General features: G+C 40.5%; 1 protein-coding gene across 1 annotated transcript; it reads left to right on the top strand.

Annotated features, from left to right (window-relative positions):
* The first annotated feature begins 1,420 nt into the window (after window positions 1-1,420).
* NMBR (neuromedin B receptor) lies at window positions 1,421-18,951 on the top strand. The gene is made up of 3 exons (XM_005230241.2): window positions 1,421-1,839; window positions 15,797-16,145; window positions 18,539-18,951. The coding sequence occupies exons 1-3, from the start codon at window positions 1,424-1,426 to the stop codon at window positions 18,938-18,940; spliced, it is 1,167 nt and encodes a 388-aa protein (XP_005230298.1). The 5' UTR covers window positions 1,421-1,423; the 3' UTR covers window positions 18,941-18,951.
* The last annotated feature ends 2,519 nt before the right edge of the window (window positions 18,952-21,470 follow it).

Below are 21,470 nucleotides of genomic sequence, written 5' to 3'. Positions count from 1 at the left end.
CTTCAAGAGAACTCTTTTAGTAATTTGAATAAGCAAGTTCACTGTGAGCTTATATATCATCCCTTTTGAGAAAAGGAAGGGAAAGAATCAGTCTGCAGAGCATGTTACTGGCAAATGCTGTTATTCTGCCTTAGTTCTTTATCTTGAAAACTTCAGTCCAGTAGGTGTGCCTCTCTTTCAGCATATTTGCACTGCTACCTACTACGTTCATGCTTCTGCTGGAAACAGATGGAGCTGTTTGGAAAGCATATATATGTGCAGGCACTGGGAAGTAAAAGATATTACCTCACTGAGAAGCAAGAAATACTAGGGACAAATGCTATGCTCTGAAAAGGCAAATAACGTTGATTCTCCACTGTGCTATACCATTTGCATAGTACACATCACCCCTTCCCATTTCCATAGTCGAGACTCACGTGAAATGGAACTTTGCGAACCCTAAACTTTAAAGGCAGCTGACGGCTTTGAATAGGATCTATTCAGAACCCACGGCTGGATGACAGGAATAAAATCTCTTCACCTCCAAGTCCCTCGCTCCCCGTCGCCCCGCATTTCCAAGCGCCGTGGTTTCACCCGGGTAAGACGCTCGAAGCCGGGTTTCCCGGAGGCGATCCCGCCTCCGCCCGACGTGGCGGACAGCTCCGGTTTGCTCTCGGGGGCTGCTGGCGGGGGGCAGCGGCGGGGGAAGGCCCCCCCTCGCCCCCCTCGCCGCCCCCTGCCCTCCCCATCCGAGCCGTCCGCGCCGGGCGCAGGGGCTGGGATCCCCCGGGACGGCGGCAGCGCCGGGATCCGCGTCTCTCCTCCGCGCAAGATCCCCCTCGGCGCCTCGGGGCTGGGGCGAGGGCACAATTGCTCGCAGGAGGAGAGGCGGGACGGCTCCTCCCAGCACCAGGTATAAATCGGGGCTGCGGAGTGAGGCGCGGGCTCGGTCTGCGCCTCTCCCCCGGCTCCGGCTCCGCCACCCTCAGCCGCGGGGCGAGCAGCACCGGCGCCGCTGGACAGCGCCCCGGCCCCGGCGGGCGCGGGGGGAGGCGGGACCGAGGGCGCTCCGGGGGCCGCGGGCAGGCTGCTGTCCCGGGGCCGCGGGCAGGCTGCTGTCCCGGGGGCGGTCGCTGCCCCCGAGGCTGGGCTCGGGATCTCGCCCGCCTACCCACCAGGGAGAGGGCTCGTCCGCAGAGCTGGAAGGAAGCGGCACGGGTCTCTTATCCCCCCCCCCGGTCCCGCAACACGCCCCCTGCGCCGGCGGGCAGCGCTTCCTCCGCATGTCTGAGGGGAGGAAACTCGGCAGAGGAAAAGCGGGGGCGGCGGAGAAAGGCAGGAGGGAAGGGGGAGAAAGTTGTTTGACTTGCAAAGAGGTGAGGCTTTCCAGTGGCTCCCAACTGCACTGTGCAGTGGAGACCTTCAGTCTGCCCGAAGCTGGAGGATGGGGACAGAGCTGCCCCCCGAGCTCACCGAGGTGCCCCTTGGGGGGAACGGGAGTGCCCAGCCGGTGCCTGACACAGCCCTGCTGCCCCCGGCGCGGGGCATGGCCATGTTCATCGTCCGCTGCGTCATCCCTTCGCTTTACCTGCTCATCATCACTGTGGGCTTGCTGGGCAACGTCACCCTCATGAAGATCTTCATCGCCAACAGTGCCATGAGGAGCGTGCCCAACATCTTCATCTCTAGCCTTGCTGCTGGTGATCTGCTGCTGCTAGTGACCTGTGTGCCGGTGGATGCCTCCCGGTATTTCTCTGAGGAGTGGCTTTTTGGGGAGGTGGGCTGCAAGCTCATCCCTGCCATCCAGCTCACCTCTGTTGGTGTCTCTGTCTTCACCCTCACTGCCCTCAGTGCTGACAGGTAGGAAAGCTAGGCTGCCCCTTTTCAGCCCTCTGCAGCCTGGGCTAAGGCTAGCCAGAGCTGGCATGAAAGGTGAACCACCCCTCTGATAAGGGATCCCCGGTCCGCAATCCCCTTATTCCAACTTGTGAGGTGCCCGTGCTTCTCCTTCCCTCACCGGCTGGTGGCAAGTCTGGTACTAACTGAAGTTAGAGGGTGTGCCTGGGCCTCCAGCTTCCCGGGTGCCAGCTGCAAGAACTGGGTTTAGTCCTGTCCTCTGCACCCCTGGGATGGTCCTGTAACTGCCAAGGTGTTGAAATCTTATCCATTAGAGGAAGGTGTTAGACACTAAATATGACCCATGCCAAACCGCAGTGGTAGGTCACAAGCACAGAGATATATTTAATGAGTTTGTTTCTTTCTGCTGAGAAAGTGTGTGTGTGTGCGTATGTGCTTGCACCCTCGTAGAAGAGCAGGCTACCAGAGGTGACTTCCAGGACTAGTTCAGCCTCTGGGAATTTGGAGGCACCAAACAGTTCTGTTGTAATTGTCAGTCTTAAAGTTTGGCTCAAACTATTTGTTCTGCTTCTTCTGAACTTGTAGAAAAAGGGGGGGGGGGGGGGGGAAGAAAAAAAGAGGGGGAAAAAAGGAAAATCCCCCCAAACAAACCAGAAAGTAACACTTCCATCTCCAGTACTTGTCAAATTAGGAAGAAACGAAGAGCTGGACCCCAAGTTTTTCCTCCCAGTCATTATAAATGTGTACTTAAGGGATTTATAGCAGCTGGGTGGCTGTTGGACTGTGCTTCAGGCTTTGAAAGACAAAGTCTTGCAACATAATTGGCAATCTTAAATTAAATTAATTACCTTTCTTCCCTTACCTAAGCAATTTTTTTTTTATTATTTATTTTTTTTTAAAGCCAGAAATGAAAATGTTTAGTTCCTTTGCCATAGGTATTACCCCATTTTCTTTTGCTGGGTTTTAGCTGAACCAATGCATTACCTTGGTGTATAATGTAAAGGCTTGAGTTTAGTAATGTATCTTCACACTTACAGTAACATTTCTTTAAAACTTTTAATCCTTTTTTTTTTTGTGTGTGTATAACTGTAATTTATTTCTTTTTTTTTTAACCAAATCAGTAAATCGTTTGATTCCAACTGTGGGTAGTCTTAATGGCCATCAATTTCAGTGGTGTTTGAATCAGGACCTAAAATATTTGTGTATAAAAAGATTGCAACTTATGAAAATAGATTATGTTTTTGAAGAATAGCTTGCAAAATGTGCCTGAAAGTGAACATCTATAACTCTCTGATTACCTCAGTTAAAGAGTATGTCAAAAACTGTCTTGGAGATCCAGGTAAACTTTACAGTTTTCTTTCTGCTCTATTTCCACTGTTTAAAAGTATGAATGTGGTATCTTATTTGAAAAGAGAAGAAGTTATTTGCAGAGGAGATCATCTCTTTAGTGAAATATAATGTGAGGAAATGCTAGTTGTTTAATATTTAAGAATTCATTCATTTACTTTTTATATAGCCCTGAAGCATTCATTGTTTGTTTTTTCCATATAATTTTACATCCTTTTAATATTAGTAAAGATTCAAGAAGTAATAATGCTGAATCTGTTTCCACTGAATATATTTAGAATTACATGTCCTAGAAGACAGCTACAGATGGTATGCTGTGACCATATAAGCTCATAATAAATATGATCCTCCACAGTATATACAAATATCAGAAATGGTTATACTAAGAATTTAACAACTCTGTTTCTTTAAAATCTGCAATTACATTTTCAGTTACTGGGAAGAAAAGCCATTTCTTTTTCAGTCAGAAGAGCAGCCACTGACTTCAGTGACCAGTGTCTTGTCTCCTAGGGGCCCGAGTCATCTCTGAGTGAAGCTGGCTGAACTCTGAAAAGAGTTTGGGTTGGATGCAGGTCTACTTTCTTGTACGACATGTTTTGAACTAAAGAGGAGGCACTGGTGTGGAGGGGTTTTTGTCACATTAATTTGTAGTCAGATCCTAACACGTGTCATCTTGACTATATCAGTTATGGGTAATTATGTTGGCAGATCAGGAGTGATGGCAGCATCCTGCACCTAAGAGATGCTGAGGAGACAGGTCCTGGCTGGGAGCAATGTTTTCTCCAGATAAGCAAATCTATCATAGGATGCTAGCAGTTTGCAAACAGTGATAGTACTAAAAAGGCTCCATTATAATCCAGTACATATTTGGTCTGGTATACTATATCTTCGCGGTGACCCCTTTCACAGATAAAGCTCAGAGTACATTTTAATATATTATCATTAAAGCCTTTCCTGCTTTTTACTCCCTATTACCACAGGACTGTGTAGAAGTCCAGACACTGATTACACTAAAAAAACAGATTTAGAAATGTTTAGAGTTCTTTACAGTGTGCCTGTGTGAATTAGGATAAAGGAGGTTGTCCTGGTTTCCATGGTGTAATCAGCACTTATATTTTGTAGAAATTCTGTGTGGCAAATTACATGTATGTGCTACATTTAACAGCAACGGCTGCAGAAACAATAAGCTCTGAATGATCATTACCTACAAACTGAAGCTATAAGGAAGAAAAAGTAGTAGTCATTGCATATATATCTTTTCTAAAGTTGCTTTATTTCATACGGCTGTTTGTCACAGAAGTCCCTTACGGCATCACTAGTGTTTTCAGTGTGACAGACGTGCACCTTCTCTCTGGAAGCTTCATGATCTAATACTGAGATTATTTTGGTTTTGCTTTGTTTTATTTTTGTTTGTTTGTTTGTGGGTGGTTGTTTTTTGTGTACAGACATGATACGTAATGTGTAACAGTGTTTCCCATATTTCCCAGGGGCACGCTTGCAGATTGAAATTGGCAGCATGCAACAGATCTGCCCAAGGTTACCCATCCCAGGAACAGCAGCTGGTCCCATCAAACAGCCCTTCCCACCCTTGAGCTCCTGTGGGTCTGGCTGCCAAGTGTGGGTGGTGGTGCCTTGCTGCAGCCCCACACATTTTGTGGCAGAGAGGGGTGGGAGGTCATTGGCAGTGTTGGGGATGGAGGCAGCAGAGAAGGTGCAGTGGTGGCACTGGTGGTGCAATTAGAAGAGGGTGGTGGCATTAGAAGAGGGTGCGATATCCCTCTCCTCTGGGGTGCACAAGGCAACACAGGAGCCGTGCTGCTGAGCCATCCCTCCTCTCTTACTGCCACACAGGAGATGTGCAGGGACAGCACCCCTGCCCCTCACAGCCACTGGTCCTATTGATTTTCCTCGATCACAGAGAACCCAGACCTCCTCTAGAAACCTTAATAATTCTCAGTTTTAAAAAAAGACAAAACCAGAGACTGGATTACAGAAGGAGAAAACATAATAATTACAGTGGACAACAAATGAAAGAATGAAGGGGGATGAAGGACAAAAATGTACAAAAAAAACCAAACAAAAAAAAGGGAACTAAGGAGGGCATAGGGCTGAATACCCCAAATAGCACTCAGCACACCCTGAAAGTGCCCACAGAGCTGGTGTGTGATTGCCAAGGATGCACTTCCTAGAGGTGCAGTGGGACAAGGTATAAAAAATGGGTCCCCTGTTGAGCTTGTTTCTCCAGGGGCCATGGAATGCAGTTTTGACCAGGGCTAATGGATGTTGTTGATAAAGTCTCAGGACATGGTGTGGTCTTGGATAAGGAGGGTAAAAAAAAAGAGGTGAGAAGTGTTGCCAGAGGGACTGCAGCATGGCACACGTGAAAAGGTGTGCCAGTGCCTCCTCACTGTAAACAGGACAGAAGCCGGGGCTGAACCTGACTTGAACTACGTCTCTGACTTGAACAATCCCATAAACTTGTTCACTGCTCCAGGGAGTGTTTTTCCAGTTTATGTCTGTGGTGGGCCATGCAGTTAGCTCAGAATGCAAACAGGGTCCATGGGGCTTGCTGTTTTGTGCCTGGAAAGGAATCTAGGGTAAGGAAGTGGAGTGCAAGTATGGAAAGCTGTTTCCAAGATGCTTTTCATAACTAGAGGTCAGGATGACCATAAACCTTGGTGAGGAGAGGTGGCTGGGAGAAGCCCAGGGGGCAGTGGATTAAGAATGAATGCTACAGTGTGCACCTCTGGCCATCTTTGCATTATCATGTATGCTGATGAAAAGCAATTGTACCTACAAAATGTCAGGAGACATGGGGAACAGACTTTAAAGGAATAAATGATAGTCCCTTAAAATAGCTTTAGATTTGTCCCACATAGTTTTTCCTTTTCTCTTTGGCTGCCATTTAGACATAATTTTTTGTAATCTGTAAAAACAGGATTAAATTTAATTCTGCTACTTTTCTACATTGAATTTTCTTTCTAATGAAAGGTTAGAATATCTTAGCTGAAATACAGTCCTGCTGCACTCTAATGAAGAAAGTGAAGATGCACAGTGGAGCAACTTACCCTATTGCAATTCAAATAGCATCTTCTTTGTATTCTTCCTAAAAAGTGCAAGAGACAAGTACTTGAATACTTGATTAAGCATGTAACAGAGTTATTTCTCAGTAGTGCCATGAATCCTTTCCTATATCATAAAAACAAAGGGATTTGAAAATTTAAATTCATACTTAAATAATTAAATACGATGCCTGAGATACTTAAAATGTGTTCTATAGATTTGCATAGGTAAACTATTTGATAATTGTTTTTGTTTTAATTTTTTATTTCTTTGCTTTCAATTTGGAAGATTGCAATCTGTATTTTTAAAAGTATAAAAGTACTCAACATTTTATGCAAGTTTAATATCTATGTGCTGACTTATGACTACAACTGATAACAAGAACCATTCTGGCTCAGCTGGCAAGTCTACTGCCTCCTGCTTTTTGAGAAACTCAAGAAATGTTTTGAAGATAAATTCAGAAGTGTGAAAAGGTGCCTTAGTAATTACTTCAGGATTTTTTATTAGTAAAATCACCCCTAATAAAATATTCTTTTTACTATTCTTCTGAATTTATTTAAAGTTTCATCTTTTTTTTTTTTTTTTTTTTTTTTTTTTTTTTTTTTTTTATGCCAGGTGCTGATTCAGGCTGAAATACAGTGATTAGAGACCTCTAAAATCCTCATTTCTTATTACATGTAGGGGAGCAGGGGAAACAGGAAAGTGGACATGATTTCCTTTCGAGCTCTCATAGCTGATATTCAGGGACTAAAGAGCCTTTACAAGGAAAGTAGTATTAAATGTCATCTTAAAATTATTTACAATTAACTTATTAATTAAATAAAAAAGGGATGACATCACCCCACCCCACACACCAGCAATGCAGAAGGAATTTTATTTATGGAGTAGATTAAGGACTTACCTATTCTAGGGTAAATTTGTCCAAGTTGGGCAATTCAAATCAGCTGTGGAAGAAGTTCCTCTTGTAACCATCTTTACACATCTGAAAATGTTTTCTCAGAAAGTAACATTTTCTTCCAGAGTTAGGCAAATTTTTCTCAGACTTCATACAGACAACACATCTTTTAAACTCCAGCCTTCTTGTGTTGTCCTGGTTTTGACTGGGGTTGAACCACGACAGTGTGTCCTGTGTGGGCTCTTCAGCTCATATGGAAACAGCTTAGCCCTGAGGATGATGGCAAAGTGAGAAATGGCTGTGGTGTGTATCCTATTCAGTGATCAATGCAGTGCCTGTGTTGTGCTGGCAGCTTTGATTAATGCAAACGCCAGTGTCCAACAGCCTTTTGTAGGCTGTAAACTAAAATCTGAGAAACTGCTACAAAAGCATTCCTCCTGTTCCCTGTTTCTTTGATCAGTTCAGTAAAAGCCTGTGCCTGTGGCAGATGAAATAGCTGCTAAACAGCAGATCCAGCTGAATTCTTACCAAGCAGGCCTGAACATAAATCTCCATACATTTTTCTATTTGTTTGCCTCTCCCCATAACATGGTACACAATGCCCTTACATATTACATTGCAATGGGTTTATCCAAACTGGACTGTTGGAACCCTCAAGTCTGCATTTAGCAGGTCCTCAGAAATGATGCCAAAGATCAAATATTCTCTACCAATGCTTTCTCTAGGAAAAAGATCTCATATGTTTTCTGTGATGATAAATTTGTTAGAGAATGAATAATAAATATTTTTTATGTATGTGCAGAGCGGTGGAACTCTCAAATATCCTTCCCAAAGGGATCATTTCATTGAATCCTCTTTTAAAATAGTTTAACTATAGAAGAACAAGTTTATTTGTCTTGTGGGTTTTTATTCAGAACCATTCTTCCAGACTATATATTCCTAGGGCTAAATTTTTTTTGTGTGTTTTTATATGTACTAATGAAACAAGGCATATGCAGTCACAATCCCTATGTCTAAACATGTACCTTCACTAGTAACTTCTAAATCCATGCTGAGATTCAGCCCAATTTGACAGTGTGATTACAATTAGCAAGTAAGTTCTTGCAGGTTCATAAGATTTGTGGAAGGTGAGAGGAAACATACCTTGGTGTCCATTGAAAAGAAGCGTGTTTTGAACTTAACTTGACACAACTTGTCAGATGTCAGAGAAAATAACCAAGAGATAAACAATCCATATTAACCTTGGTGTAATTACATCTGCTGCATGTAAATTTAATTGTGTGTTTCCAGCTTTGTATGAGCATATATGTACAAATAGAATTGTGGTGTGTGTTGTGTGTATGAACATGAAAGTGACTTACTCTGTTATGTTGTCATTGTGTCTCATATGATTCTGTTTGGTCCTTCACATGACTATCCCAAATACTGTTCCATTTTTTTCCAACTACTTTTCACAGTTCGGTTTTTTTTGTTTGTTTGTTTGTTGTTTTTTGGTTGCTTTTTTTTTTTTACATAGTGTCATGTTTGTGGTTTGGCTCCAGGTTTGTTTGATTGTTTGTATTTTAAGGATTGCTATATTAACTCTTTTGTCTGTGATTTTTTATTGTTCCCTTTTTTACCATGGTGTGTACTTGTTTTTTCCATCTACACTGATTTTAATGGAAACTAAGAACAGAAGTTGCTAATGAAACTGCACTGGACACAAGTTTACAAGTGACAGAGTGGAGTCTTCTAGGTGATAATACTGGACCAAATAAATGCAATTGCAGCTTTTTGAATTTAGCATTTAGAGATTTGGGGTCTAGATTCTCAAATGATAAAAACTAAGTCTGTTCCAGATATAGTAATAGAGGTTTGGTCATTTAGTTCTTCCTGGCTTGGAACATTTCTAAACATATCTGACCATGTAATGTTCTCCTCAATAGTTATGTTATCTGCCATGGCATGGACTGTAACTGAATTCATCAAGGAAATGGGAGGAATTGCTTTCTAACAGCAACAATTTCATACAGGTAAACTGGCACTGAACATATTTTACACTCGGGATTTCTGCTTCCAGGCACTTTAGTTTCTGTAACCGATATTTTTATTGATCTTCTGCTCCAGTAGTGACAATTTTGTGAGGTTTCCTTCATTCGAGTATGTATGGATATCACTGCTGGGAGACATGCAGTAAGCATTACAGTGGATATGCAGATAAGTATGCATCTCTGTCTCATCAGCCTAAGGGCAGGGGTTATCAATGGGATTTGAACCAAGCCCATCTGGGAAATGTTTCTCTTCCCTCAAACTCCTTTAACCCTTCAAGATTCCAAAAATAAACTCTGGAAGAATGAGATGAGGTTAGATGTGGGGGTTGTATTTTTTTTCTTACAATAGGATTATAGTGAGGGAGAAGTAATATGACTAAATGGAGAGTAGAGCACTAGGGGACAAAGCCAAACAGTATGTGAGCTTGTCTAGGCTACACATTGCAATGCCTAACCTCTAACCTAGGTGCTGAATTTCTGAGCAGAATCCAACGTCCAGAACTCCAAATTAGTGTTGGAATGAGGTAAATGCTCCAGAAAGGCAATAAAAGCCAAAGAATACACATGCTAAGCTGCCTTGTACTTCCCAGTGGGAAATGCTGTATCCAGGGGTTTGCATGATGCAGCCTGGTAAGAATAAGGTTCTGTCCTCATTGATGAAATGTTAATTTTGGGCCACTGTCTGGCAAGCCTGGGCAATGACTCCCAGACACCCTGGCTGAATGAATGTTCCATTTTGTTCTTGTATAGGCAGGTACCAGAGCTGCTTTTGCCACAGCTGTTTTATGAAGGCTAATGACTTCACTGTGCTCCAGCCATATTTTAAACACAACTTTGAGAACAGGCTCCTCAGTTTTGTTAGGTTTAGTTTCAGGATCCTAATGAAGCTTAGGTGCAAACTGAGTAGGTCTGATCAGGGAGTTCCTGTCATGCACAGCAGCGGAAATACAGCTACTTGCTGAATGTGAGTCAGACACAAACCCACGTTCAACAGTACCAAAACATAAGCCTGAGCACTGAAATTCAATCACTTTTCGAACTGTTATTAGAGCAGTCCATGGTGCGGTTTTGACCTGGGTCAATCAATATTGTCCCAAACAATTTCTAGGCATGATTCAGGATTAAACACAAGCCCAGGAGCCATTACCAACAGAAGTATAAACTACCTATTTTATTTGGGTATAGTGTTCTTGATATTGGGAGATTGAGTTTAATCAAACGGTCATGGGTATCCAGCTAATGCCACTTGGCCTCCAGGCCAAGGAATAGGCTCTGGCACTGTTTAGTTTGCTAATATAGATGTAGCATAAGTTTTTGTTAGATTTGGCTACTGGTTGCCTTCCCCTTCCCCTTCCCCTTCCCCTTCCCCTTCCCCTTCCCCTTCCCCTTCCCCTTCCCCTTCCCTTCCTTTTGCTTCCCTTCCCTCTGCAAGTCCACTGAAGATATGTTTGTTAAATACAAATCTATGGGGAATGCTGACATATATGTGAACTTTTCTGAACAATAGCCAGTTAACAATGTACTGTTACTGCTCTTGGGAGGAGAACTGAACAAATTACTGATGATACTTTTAAGTTGTGCAGTTACAAGTAAATGGGTTTAGAGAAGTAGAACTAAAAGCCAGACTACTGGCAGTGAGCTAGCATTGAAAGGTTTGTATGACCTTGTAAGAAATATAGCTGGCTAACATGAGGTGAATGCAGGAGAAAGACATAGCTAGAGAAGAAAAAATCAAAAGGAAAGAGAAAATTTCTCTTCTGAAACACTGGCTGGACAGGCCAGGAAATATATTTACCTGGGAAACTTATGTTTTGATTCTTTTCAGGGTGGAGAAATCATCATCCAAAAAAGTAAATCAGACTTTTTTTGTTGAAGTATTATTGTTAGTTTTTGGCTCAACAGAGCATGTTTCTATAGAGTGGAAAGTTTTTTTCACTTAGGAAAATCTTAGGATTTTCCCCCTGAGAAACACAGAACATATGCCATTGATATTCAGTTTAATTGTGTTTACACACGGTCTGCTAGCCTTCATTTCAAATACTGTTCATTTTATTCAGCTATCAGACCTCTGAGGTGCTGATTCCTGGTGAATGCAATTCTCTGCACTTAAGAGATAAGCGCAGAACAAATATATTGGGAATAACTATAAAAAACATATCTATTTTAAATTGCAAGAATTTATAAGAACAAAATAGAATAAATGTGAATATCAGACTGAGTGTTGTGAAATAAATTCCCACAAAAGTAGACATCAAATGATTCCACATTATTCTCAGCTCGATAAATTGTTCTGCTCTTAAAGATTGCACTGGAGTTGAGTCAAGAGAACTCCCTATCCAAAATTTCATTCTCCTTTAGCGCAGTGGACTGCAAGTGGACACAGTATTAGTATTTTTAAGAAATATTGACCATACGGCCATGTTTTCTATTCAGATATATTTATATCCTTTCACATTGTTAGGCTAAATGCTGTCTTTTTGTGTTTGAAATCCTCATGAAATGACACAATAAAATGCTAACATATAGATGGTGTTGATAAATGACTCTGGTTTGCAGGAAATGCAGTACTTTGACAAAACAACATCACTTCAAACAGAAGGCTTATAATAAGGCCAATGATATCAATCCCTCCAGCTCCAGGATTAAAATGCAAATTAAATCACAGTGCTCTGTATCTGCCCTGCATGAATTAGGTCTCTGCTTGGTTTATGACACTTACTATTATTTTTTTTTTTTTATTGTAATAGCATGTAGGAAACTAGGTGATAAATTAGGGTCCTATTTGTGGTAGGTGTTATATGAACAGGAACAAGAAGAAGGTCCTTGACTTGAAGGGTTTTTAAGTAGAGACAACAGAAGATACAGAAACAAAAGGGCAAGGAGATATTGAGGCAACTCTGTCTGAAATGGTAGGCTGTAATCATAGTCCAGTGACTGCCTAAGTATGGTCTAGCTGTTTGGTTTTTCTTTTTAATTTGTTTTTGAAGATCATCTCAAAGTAGTCTAGAAAAAGAGGTAGCACTGCAATGGAGGGATAGCTTAGAACTAATGATGGAGCAGCTTCTTTTGAAGTCAAGTGTGTGGGAGGGAAAATAGCATTGTGGATGCAGCAGAACAGGAGTAGAGCTTTGCACTGTTTTTGAGAACTGCAAAATACCTTTATGAAGGCCTTTGAAAGCAAAGATGGGGATAAGTAGATAAGCTGTGCTGGAATTTAGAAGGTAGCAACATGTTATAACTCTGGAGGAAGAGGATATTCTTTTTTCGTCAGTTTTTTGGGTTGTGTAGAAGGGAGGAGATTGCTTTATAACGAAAATGCGCTATACAAACAAAACAGTCTGCAGAATGGGCAAGTTTGTGCTTGTGTTTGTTGGCAGAAACCACCGCTCCAAAGAAAGGAAACTTATAAAAGTATTTCCTGAGTTGGGCTGCCTTTGTCAACAGTGATAATGATAGAGGATGTAGGAAGACAGAATTTACATGAAGGCTTTTAATTAAAACCAAATGCATATTTATATTTTTTCCTGAACTTCGTGGCAACCTATGATTTTCTTTTTTCATCAGTGAAGTAAAGGAAAAGATGGATTTTGCTTACTAATTTGACTAAATAATTTGCACCCTTACTTCTGATGTACCAGTGTTTTTTTATTGATAGAAAACACAATTCATAATTTGAATGGTTGGTGGTATGTTTTAGCCTTACGTTGGTTTTATACAAAGGAAGAGGCTGGGTGTTCATTTTTGGGAACACTTCTAATTTCACTTAGTTTACATTTGATTTTATCTGTAACCTGACTTTTTCTATCTTTTCAGAATTGTAAACAAGAAGACAGATTTTGTAAAGCACTTAGTGCCTTTTCCTTCCTGTTGACGCCAAGTACTGTGCAGGGCTGAGTCCTAGGAAGAAGAGGGCTATCTTGTAGTTAGTTGAAGTAGCAAGAAGAATTTTGGTAGGATTAAATAAGTTTTCTGGGCTAAGCCCAGCTGTTTTGTGAAAAAAGGCAATGCCTTCCAACTTGGAGTCAGTTGCAGCTCAGGGGAAAGAATGCTACTTGCTGAAACAGCAATATATGCCAAGGCACAAAAACATGCCACATCTTCTGCTAATGTAAAGACTTCTGAAAAGGACTCCCATTTAGATATTAACCAGACCAAATACTGCTAAAATAATTAATTGTAACATGGTCATTTTCTTGGGCAACAGCACTGTGGTCAAAACAGTTTGAAGCACAGCAGTGGGAAAAGAGAGGGAAAAAAAATATCCGTAGTACAAAACATGATTTTTATCCAATGTCCTCCCTGCTGCCCTGACAAAATCCCCAAAACAGCTCTTCCCCATCAATGCAGAGTTTTAAAGAAATGAGCAGATGTAAGGACTTGACGTCACCTCAGTTGAATGAAATGAAATAGGTCTGTCTTGATGTAATGAAATCAAGGCAGACAGCAGTAGGAAGCAAATTATTGAATAATAAGGTCACAGTTTGTGCTGTGGAGACTTTGAGCTTTGTCCAGAGGCTTCTATACTTCTTATGGCATATAAAGGATTTCTTTACACCTTGGTGTCCAGGGAGTTTCTCATTGTGTGTTAGAAGAAATTGTAAACATAAATTAACAGAGACAGTTTACTGAGGTTTATTTTCTACTCCATGATATGGGTGAAGACACTGAATTCAGAGAGGATATGAACATAAGTAGTCATCATTTATAATTATTTAGTGATAAGGCAATTTATCACAGTCCTGAGAAAGACGACTCCAAGGCACATTTTATGTGACTCAAATATTCTCTGAAGAAAAAGTTTGCTAGGGTACAAAGACAGTGCTTTGATCCAGACATTTTCATGGCATAGCCAATTGCACTGTTGGTTGCCAAGAAACTCACAAATTGATGTATGGGGCTATAGCTTTTACCCACATTTTTTTGGACATCTGCTCAAGGTGTTGAGGTGCTATGAAGTACCTCTCAGGACCTGCAAGTCAGCCATAAAGGGTATTTGGGATCACAGCTTTATTTCTCAGCATTTTTTTCAGCAACAATGTTATATTTAACCATAACCTTACCCTTGGTATGTATATAGACACCTGCTCATACCCATACATATTTTCATTTGTATATGTATGTATATGTATCTATATGCATTGACAAGGAGTTATATCACCAAGTGGAGACATCTAAGTTAGAGTTCTTCTCACTATAAGCTCATTGTACAGCTAACAGAGAAAAAGAAGCAACTCAGAGAGTGATTTAATACACCTAAAATCTGAATCACCCTTTGAAAGTACATCTCGACCGAGTAGAAAGACCTTAAAATGAATAAAATTATGTTCCTGGAATATGGATCTCTCCTGAATGCCTTCTTCCTGTTAAAATTTTCTTTAGATATTCAATAAAAATCACTTTTCCATTTCTCAAAACTCTGCAAATTCAGAAAAAACCCCTCTGCCATTCCAAAGCAAATCAAAACTAGAAACAAAAAATTGAAGAAGCAAAAACCCCCAACCATCAGATAAAGCGACCTTCCAGATTACATGGCTTAGTCAAACTGAAATGTTTTGTTTAATATTTGTTTTTTAGTAAAAAACATTAAAACATAATTTACTTACATTTTGAAAAAGAGTTTTCAAAATAAATTAAAAACCTAAGCAAAACATTAAAGTATCCTTGAAATATTTTTCTCAGGCTGTATTTGGCCTTTTAAAACTGACCTTTTCTCATGGAAAGGTTCACTTTGTATCACCTTCTACAACAATATTTTTAAAATAAAAGAGTTCCTGACCAGAGTCTACCTCTATTTATTTTACTTTGCTGTACTGTGAGATTTCCATTCTTTGCAATTCTCCTGTTTTCATTGTTATGAAATTGCCAATTCTACAAAGGTTTATATGTAATCATATATTATGAGACAGTTTCCCAAAAAATCGTGTAGAGCAGCAGCTTCCAATTATTGATGTGGAAATATTTACTTTATTTAAGAGTTTAATACTTCTGCACAAGTTCCATTGGGAATCATTCCTGCCTGGCTTTACATAGATGCGTATATTCCAGTTGTCACACTCAGGACAGCATATCTGTCTGTGGAAAGGTGCTGGGGTGGAAAGGCAAGAGACAGCACAGCGGCAGGTGTTGCTGGTCTGGGAAGAAGTGGTTAATGTTGATTACAGCCCTGTGCTCTGGTGGGGAGCAGGAAAGCTGTGTTGGTGGGCAGGAGGAAGTTCTGGGCTGTGGCAGCCCAGGAAGGAAGTAAACTGTAGTGGGCAAGTGTTGGTACAGGAGTGAGGTGGAAGTATGGAGGTAGGATGTGCATCCGGGGATTTGTTGGAGGGGGGTTGGAGAGAAAGAGTAGTCATGGTTGCTTCTGTGCTTTCACCAGGCTGGCACAGATCAGCCACCTACAATCACAGGCTATATCCCAGGGCTCCTTTTGCCATCTTTGATGGGTACATGTACAGGTGAAGCTAGACATTTAGAGAATACAAATTTATGAAAGGTTACAAACCCCTTGGTATTTCAAATAAGAACACAATATGACATTATTGTAATCAAAGGCATGAAGTGGCCTTATGCATCACGTGTTGAATTTGAAAAGATACCTTTTAATTTGCACCTGCATTTTGATCCATTTCAGGTACAAAGCGATTGTAAATCCCATGGACATCCAGACCTCCAGTGCAGTGCTATGGACCTGTCTTAAAGCTGTCGCTATCTGGGTAATCTCCGTGCTCCTAGCAGTTCCTGAAGCAGTGTTCTCTGAGCTAGCCCACATCAATGACACGGATAATGCCACTTTCACAGCATGCATACCATATCCCATGACGGATGACATGCACCCGAAGATCCATTCTGTGCTGATTTTCCTTGTGTATTTCCTTATCCCTCTCACCATTATTAGTATCTACTACTACCATATTGCAAAGAGCTTAATAAAAAGTGCTCACAACATCCCTGGAGAATACAGTGAGCATTGCAAAAGACAGGTAAGCAATTTGCTTTTTACATCCTGATGAAAGATTTGTGTGCTGTATATGCTTAACAATGGAAGTACAGGAACTATAACATCCAGATTGCTGGATTTCACAGAGGACTTGTTCTGTTTTCCACATGCATGAAATAAGCCAAGGATTATCTGAAAAATCTTGTTTTCACAATTGCTCAGTATTAAGCCCAGTATGGAAATGTATATGAGCAAGGAAAAATATAAATTCAATGCTATCAACGTACGTTCTTAACAAGAAGCAGTATCAGTATATGTGTTTGTATGTGTTGTTACTATAACCATTACTTGTGTTCTTAGAGAGGGACAATGTTTCTGTAGTTAATGCTGGTGCTGGTGGCTTCACCTATCTCTATAGGTGGCCATTTTGAGAAGAAATCTTACCTAAACTTTTTGAGAAGCTCATTTTATTTGTGCCTGGAAATGAAAAAAAACCCCAACCCTGACATAGGCAGGGAAAATTTTTCTTAGGGGATCAAAGGTTCTTCTGAGACCAAGGAGTGCTGAAAATATGAATGCAGTGTGCAAATTTATTCTTCTTTGGCTTTCTCAGTAGAAATTTCTTGGGTACAATCCTGAACTCACACTTTTCTAATACTCTTTCTGTTACGGATGCTATAAAACTTTTGGTACAGGTTCTGTATACCTTTGAGACAAAGCATTTTAAAATGCTGGACAAAGTCAGCTTCCCTGTAAGGCACAGGAAGCAATAAGGTAGCAACAAACTGTTCATTAGCAGGAATATTTGTATATACAAACAACAGTTTTTGCAGTGAAAGTGCCTCAACCGCTTTACAAAAGCATTAGTATTGATAGGGAAAAATAGTTATGCCCATCAAAACAATCAGGAAGCATTTTCTCTGCCAGTATTTTAGAAAATACTTTTATATGCATTGAAATCTCTTTGCACATATAGCATGTACATATTCTTTCAAAAAGAAAGACCACATTCCCTCATGTCCTTTTTACTCAGCATTTCATTTCTACTCTAGTCTGTTTCTTGTCAAAAATGCATACATATTAGCACTTCATGTATTATTTTATTTTCCTGTGAAATATAGAGAGCCTTTTGGCTGAACCCTCAGGATGGAAAAATATTTAATTTATATCACATTTCTGAACCCACATGTATTTTCAAAGTAAGAACATATTTTTTCATTCTATTTAACTTTTTTCTTTTTGTTAATCTATGAGGCTCGGAAGAATAGAAAATTCTGTTATACTTACATATCTTCCAGCAAAAGGAAATAAATCCAGACTATTGTTATCAACTCTCATTTCTTTAGGCCATAGCACAAAAGTGTAATATTCACCCACCGTACCTCTGCACCTTTTAGTCTGCCTTTGCAATCTGTCTGAGTGCAAATCCTATCAAATCGGAATGTTAGAGTTTTCTCACCTTTTGTGAATTCCCCACTGGTTTTGGTTTAGATAGAGCCATGAAAACTACTTACAGATTTATTTCACAGATCTGGAAACCCTGTTAGAATAAATTCACTTGATTTTTTCAGAAAATTGATCAAAGCCAGAAAACTTTCCTGCCTTTGCAAAACTTTGGTACCTAACATACCTAATAAATCTTTTGGGAGGAATGGGTAGGTTTCTGCTTCCCTCTGGTGCATCCTACCTGGCCAGTTTCTCTCCCTCTTTCAGTTTGGAGCTGCTGTGTATGATCATTTACTGTCAACTTTTCAGCCACTCTCGATAGCTACATTTTAAACATTGTAGTCATTATACTTTAGCACTGCAATCAAGGTACATTTCTTTCATGTCATTGTTGAAGATTAACTGAAACTTCCACCTTACCCTGGAATTAAGATGCTTCAGACTGTGCAATGCAGTTTTGGTAGTTTGCCTAGGAGAGAGAGGCACAACCTGAGGCATTTCGGGCAAAATAATGGGATGTAAGTACCATTGTACAGTTAACACCCTAGCAATGTCTCTACATGTCGCTCACAACATCTCTAGATTTCAAAGCTAACAGTCTTTAAATAGCTTTGGAAGTAAAGATGAGTTGCAAGCCAAGTGCTGAGATCTCATCAGAAAAGGTTATGTTTCATGAAATTCTTTGGTGCATGCTTTCAGGCTAAAAGCCAGTGTTTACTTGGGTCATGAATCACTCACACTGTGTACATCATATAGAAAGAGCAACCTTCTGTAACTGCAGACGGCTAGGATCTTTCACTGAAAGTAAACTGGAATTGGGAAAGTAAATGAAATACAAAAAATAATTCAGCCCCTGAGGGAAGCATTTTTACTGGCCTTACTTATGACAGTTTTTAAAGCCAATACAAAGCAAAATGCTACATGTTTTAATTAAGTCTGTTATGTGGAATAGTTCAGTGTTGTTCAATTGGGTTCTTTTCACCTTTTTAGATGGAAACTCGGAAACGTCTGGCAAAAATTGTCCTAGTTTTTGTTGGCTTCTTTGCTATCTGCTGGTTTCCTAACCACGTGCTATACATGTACCGATCTTTTAATTACAATGAGATTGATCCATCGACGGGACATATGGTTGTTACCTTAGTGGCCCGAGTGCTAAGCTTCTGCAACTCTTGTGTCAATCCATTTGCACTGTATTTTCTCAGTGAGAGTTTTCGAAGACATTTCAACAACCAGCTTTGCTGCAGGAGGAAAGATCAGCAAGAAAGATCTGTCAGCTACTTGCGCAACTCTTCTGCCATTCAAATGACTTCCCTGAAAAGCAATACCAGGAACACAGTAACTAGCATGACACAACTGAACGGGCACAACTTGAAACAAGAAATGTCATTATGATTTAATAGGTGTGATTTTTGACTGTGGAACAAATTTGAACTTATTTGCAGTTTTTAACTGTCATTTGGTTCTCATATGCTTAGACCATCTGAGTCCTGAGAATAGAACATCTGTTAAAGTCTGGCCAATCTGAGGTTATTTCACACTTAGTCTTACTTTTAGGTAGAAGTTTGTGGAGAAAACAAAACTGACTGGCTCCTATTGTACTTTAAAGGAGTTGTTAATACATGTTTACTATATAAGAAAGCAAAATAATGGTGTGAGTATTAGTGTAGCTGATATAACACTGCTTTAAAAAGTATAGATTTTCTGATCCGAAATACATGTATTCTTAATTTAATATTGATCCAGGATTATGTCTTACTCTAATAGATTTTGCATGATTTAACTGTGCTGTGTGTACAAGCATTGTTCATTAAGACTGATCACTGATGAGCATCCAGCCCATGAGACCAGACAAGTTCTATCCTGAAATAATCCCCAAGTAATGAAACATAGGTAGCTGGCACTGGTTGCTCAGTACCAGCTCTTTGCTCTCTAGATCTACTCCTTTTGCACACGCTGTTTAGCAGTCTAAACAAAGCCTAAGTACTGTTGAAATCTCAGCTTTAAAAGACCTTTTCTTTTCCTGAAGGCCCTTGTGCATAAATAGTCAATACACTTCTGAAAATCCTATCTGGGATGCCTAAAAGAAGGCTTTACAAATGTTTCTGGTAAGTCACCTCAGTGCCATGAACAGTGCACAGGTCTCTGGCAGTATTCCTAGGAGGACATTTTCAAGGTACATGGTCAGTACAGAGCTGGGATTAAAAAAGCAGGGAATGGTGGGTGAGGCTGTAGGTACCAATTATCATCCTGTCCAGAATAAATTTGCTAGGAACGCTTACCACTTTCTCTTTGCATTCATATTCCTCTGCTAGGAATACCTTATGCAAGGCTTGCAAGCTGCCCTTGTGCTCTGAAGAGCACAAGAAAGCATGCAGTTCAGCTTTAAATACTATTTTTTTAACCTTTTTTTATTATTATTTTTATTTTTTCTTTTTTAAAAATCAGTTCACATGTCAATGTAGGTAGCCAAGTAAACATAATGACTGAATCTTGTTGCTGCAACAACTCATATAAAGCTACCCATATAAAAGTATCTAATCTACCTCAGGGCTGCACCAGCTGTTGCTGCAGGAGCTGATGGGGCTGGAACAGGTTCTCCCTTTATATCCAGCTGCATGCTGTCAGGCGAGTAACGCTTCCCCAACCCGGGTGAGAGGTTAGCTTGTGCAGGGTCTGTTTTGGGTCTGAGCTCTAGAGAGGAGATGCTCACAATGTCATTCTTAGGAGAAGGGGCAGTAATGACTGACAATGGCACCTTGTGGAAGTATTTTTTTATGGCCAGTAATGACTGACAATGGCACCTTGTGGAAGTATTTTTTTATGGCCAGTTAATGAGCCAAATTTAATTTTAAATGGCCTTTAAAAAAAAAAAGAAAGTGTGGAACTGCTCTACCACAGATCTTTCTCTGTCACGACACTGTAGCCTGTCCTTCTGCAGTGACTTCTTGAAGGTGAACAGTTAGAAAGTACACTAGAAAGTTAGACTGGACTTCAGAATTAGTTACTAGTCTTATAATTTCAAAAGCTGAAGTGCTAATGCAGGGTAACAGCTTACTGTTCCTTTTGTCCCTATTAATGCACTTGCTGTTACTTAGTTCTATTTGTAACTCCGTGGAACTAGCTGAAGTTCAACATTTCTTTTCCAATTCCTCCACCTTCAAGGCTAGTTATACCCCTACCCCAATTTTTAAAGCAACAAGAAGACATATTGATGTAACCTGTAAATGATTTTAGCCAATTGCCTGAAAAAAATCGCCAATTGTTAGCTGTCAACAGGGAAAGTAACAAGTTGAAGGTCTGAATGTCAATCAGTGTGGCCCAGCTGGTGAGACCTATAGCATGTAATGTAGTTAACTTATGAAGTCCAATGTGGACCAGCTCCATACTGCCTGCCCTGAGCATGTAATGTAGTTAACTTATGAAGTCCAATGTGGACCAGCTCCATACTGCCTGCCCTGGCTGACTGCAGTGGCCCTGTGGCTTCAGTGGCTCCTTGGAAGACTATACAAAGGAACAGATTGCCATGGATTTGTGAATCTATCTATAACAGTTTAGGAAATTGTCATCCATAACTCCCTTACACTAGCTCATCCTCCTTTTTCTCCATTTTGCCTCATCTCTCCATGCCTTAGTTCTCTGTGAGCCCACGTGTTCTCAGAACTTCTCTTTAATTTTATGCCTCTAGTTCCTCCTGGATGCCAGCCAGAGTTTTGGATTCCTCTCTTCTGATCAGTCTTGAATCATTTTTACTCATGGATATTTTATACCTACAAAACACAAAAGCTGGAAGTCTTCCTTTCTTATTTCTCAATGGTGGTCATTGACTGATCAAATTTCCCTTTTATTTCTGCATTTTATTTTCTGGTTCTCTGCTTCTGGTTTTGTTTGGCAATCTCTCTTCACAGCATAACATTTCATAGGA

Source organism: Falco peregrinus, chromosome 7 (assembly GCF_023634155.1).
Source record: "Falco peregrinus isolate bFalPer1 chromosome 7, bFalPer1.pri, whole genome shotgun sequence".
NCBI classification, from domain to species: Eukaryota; Metazoa; Chordata; class Aves; order Falconiformes; family Falconidae; genus Falco; species Falco peregrinus.
The sequence above is the reverse complement of the archived record's forward strand: the minus strand, read 5'-3'. Positions and strand labels throughout refer to the sequence as shown.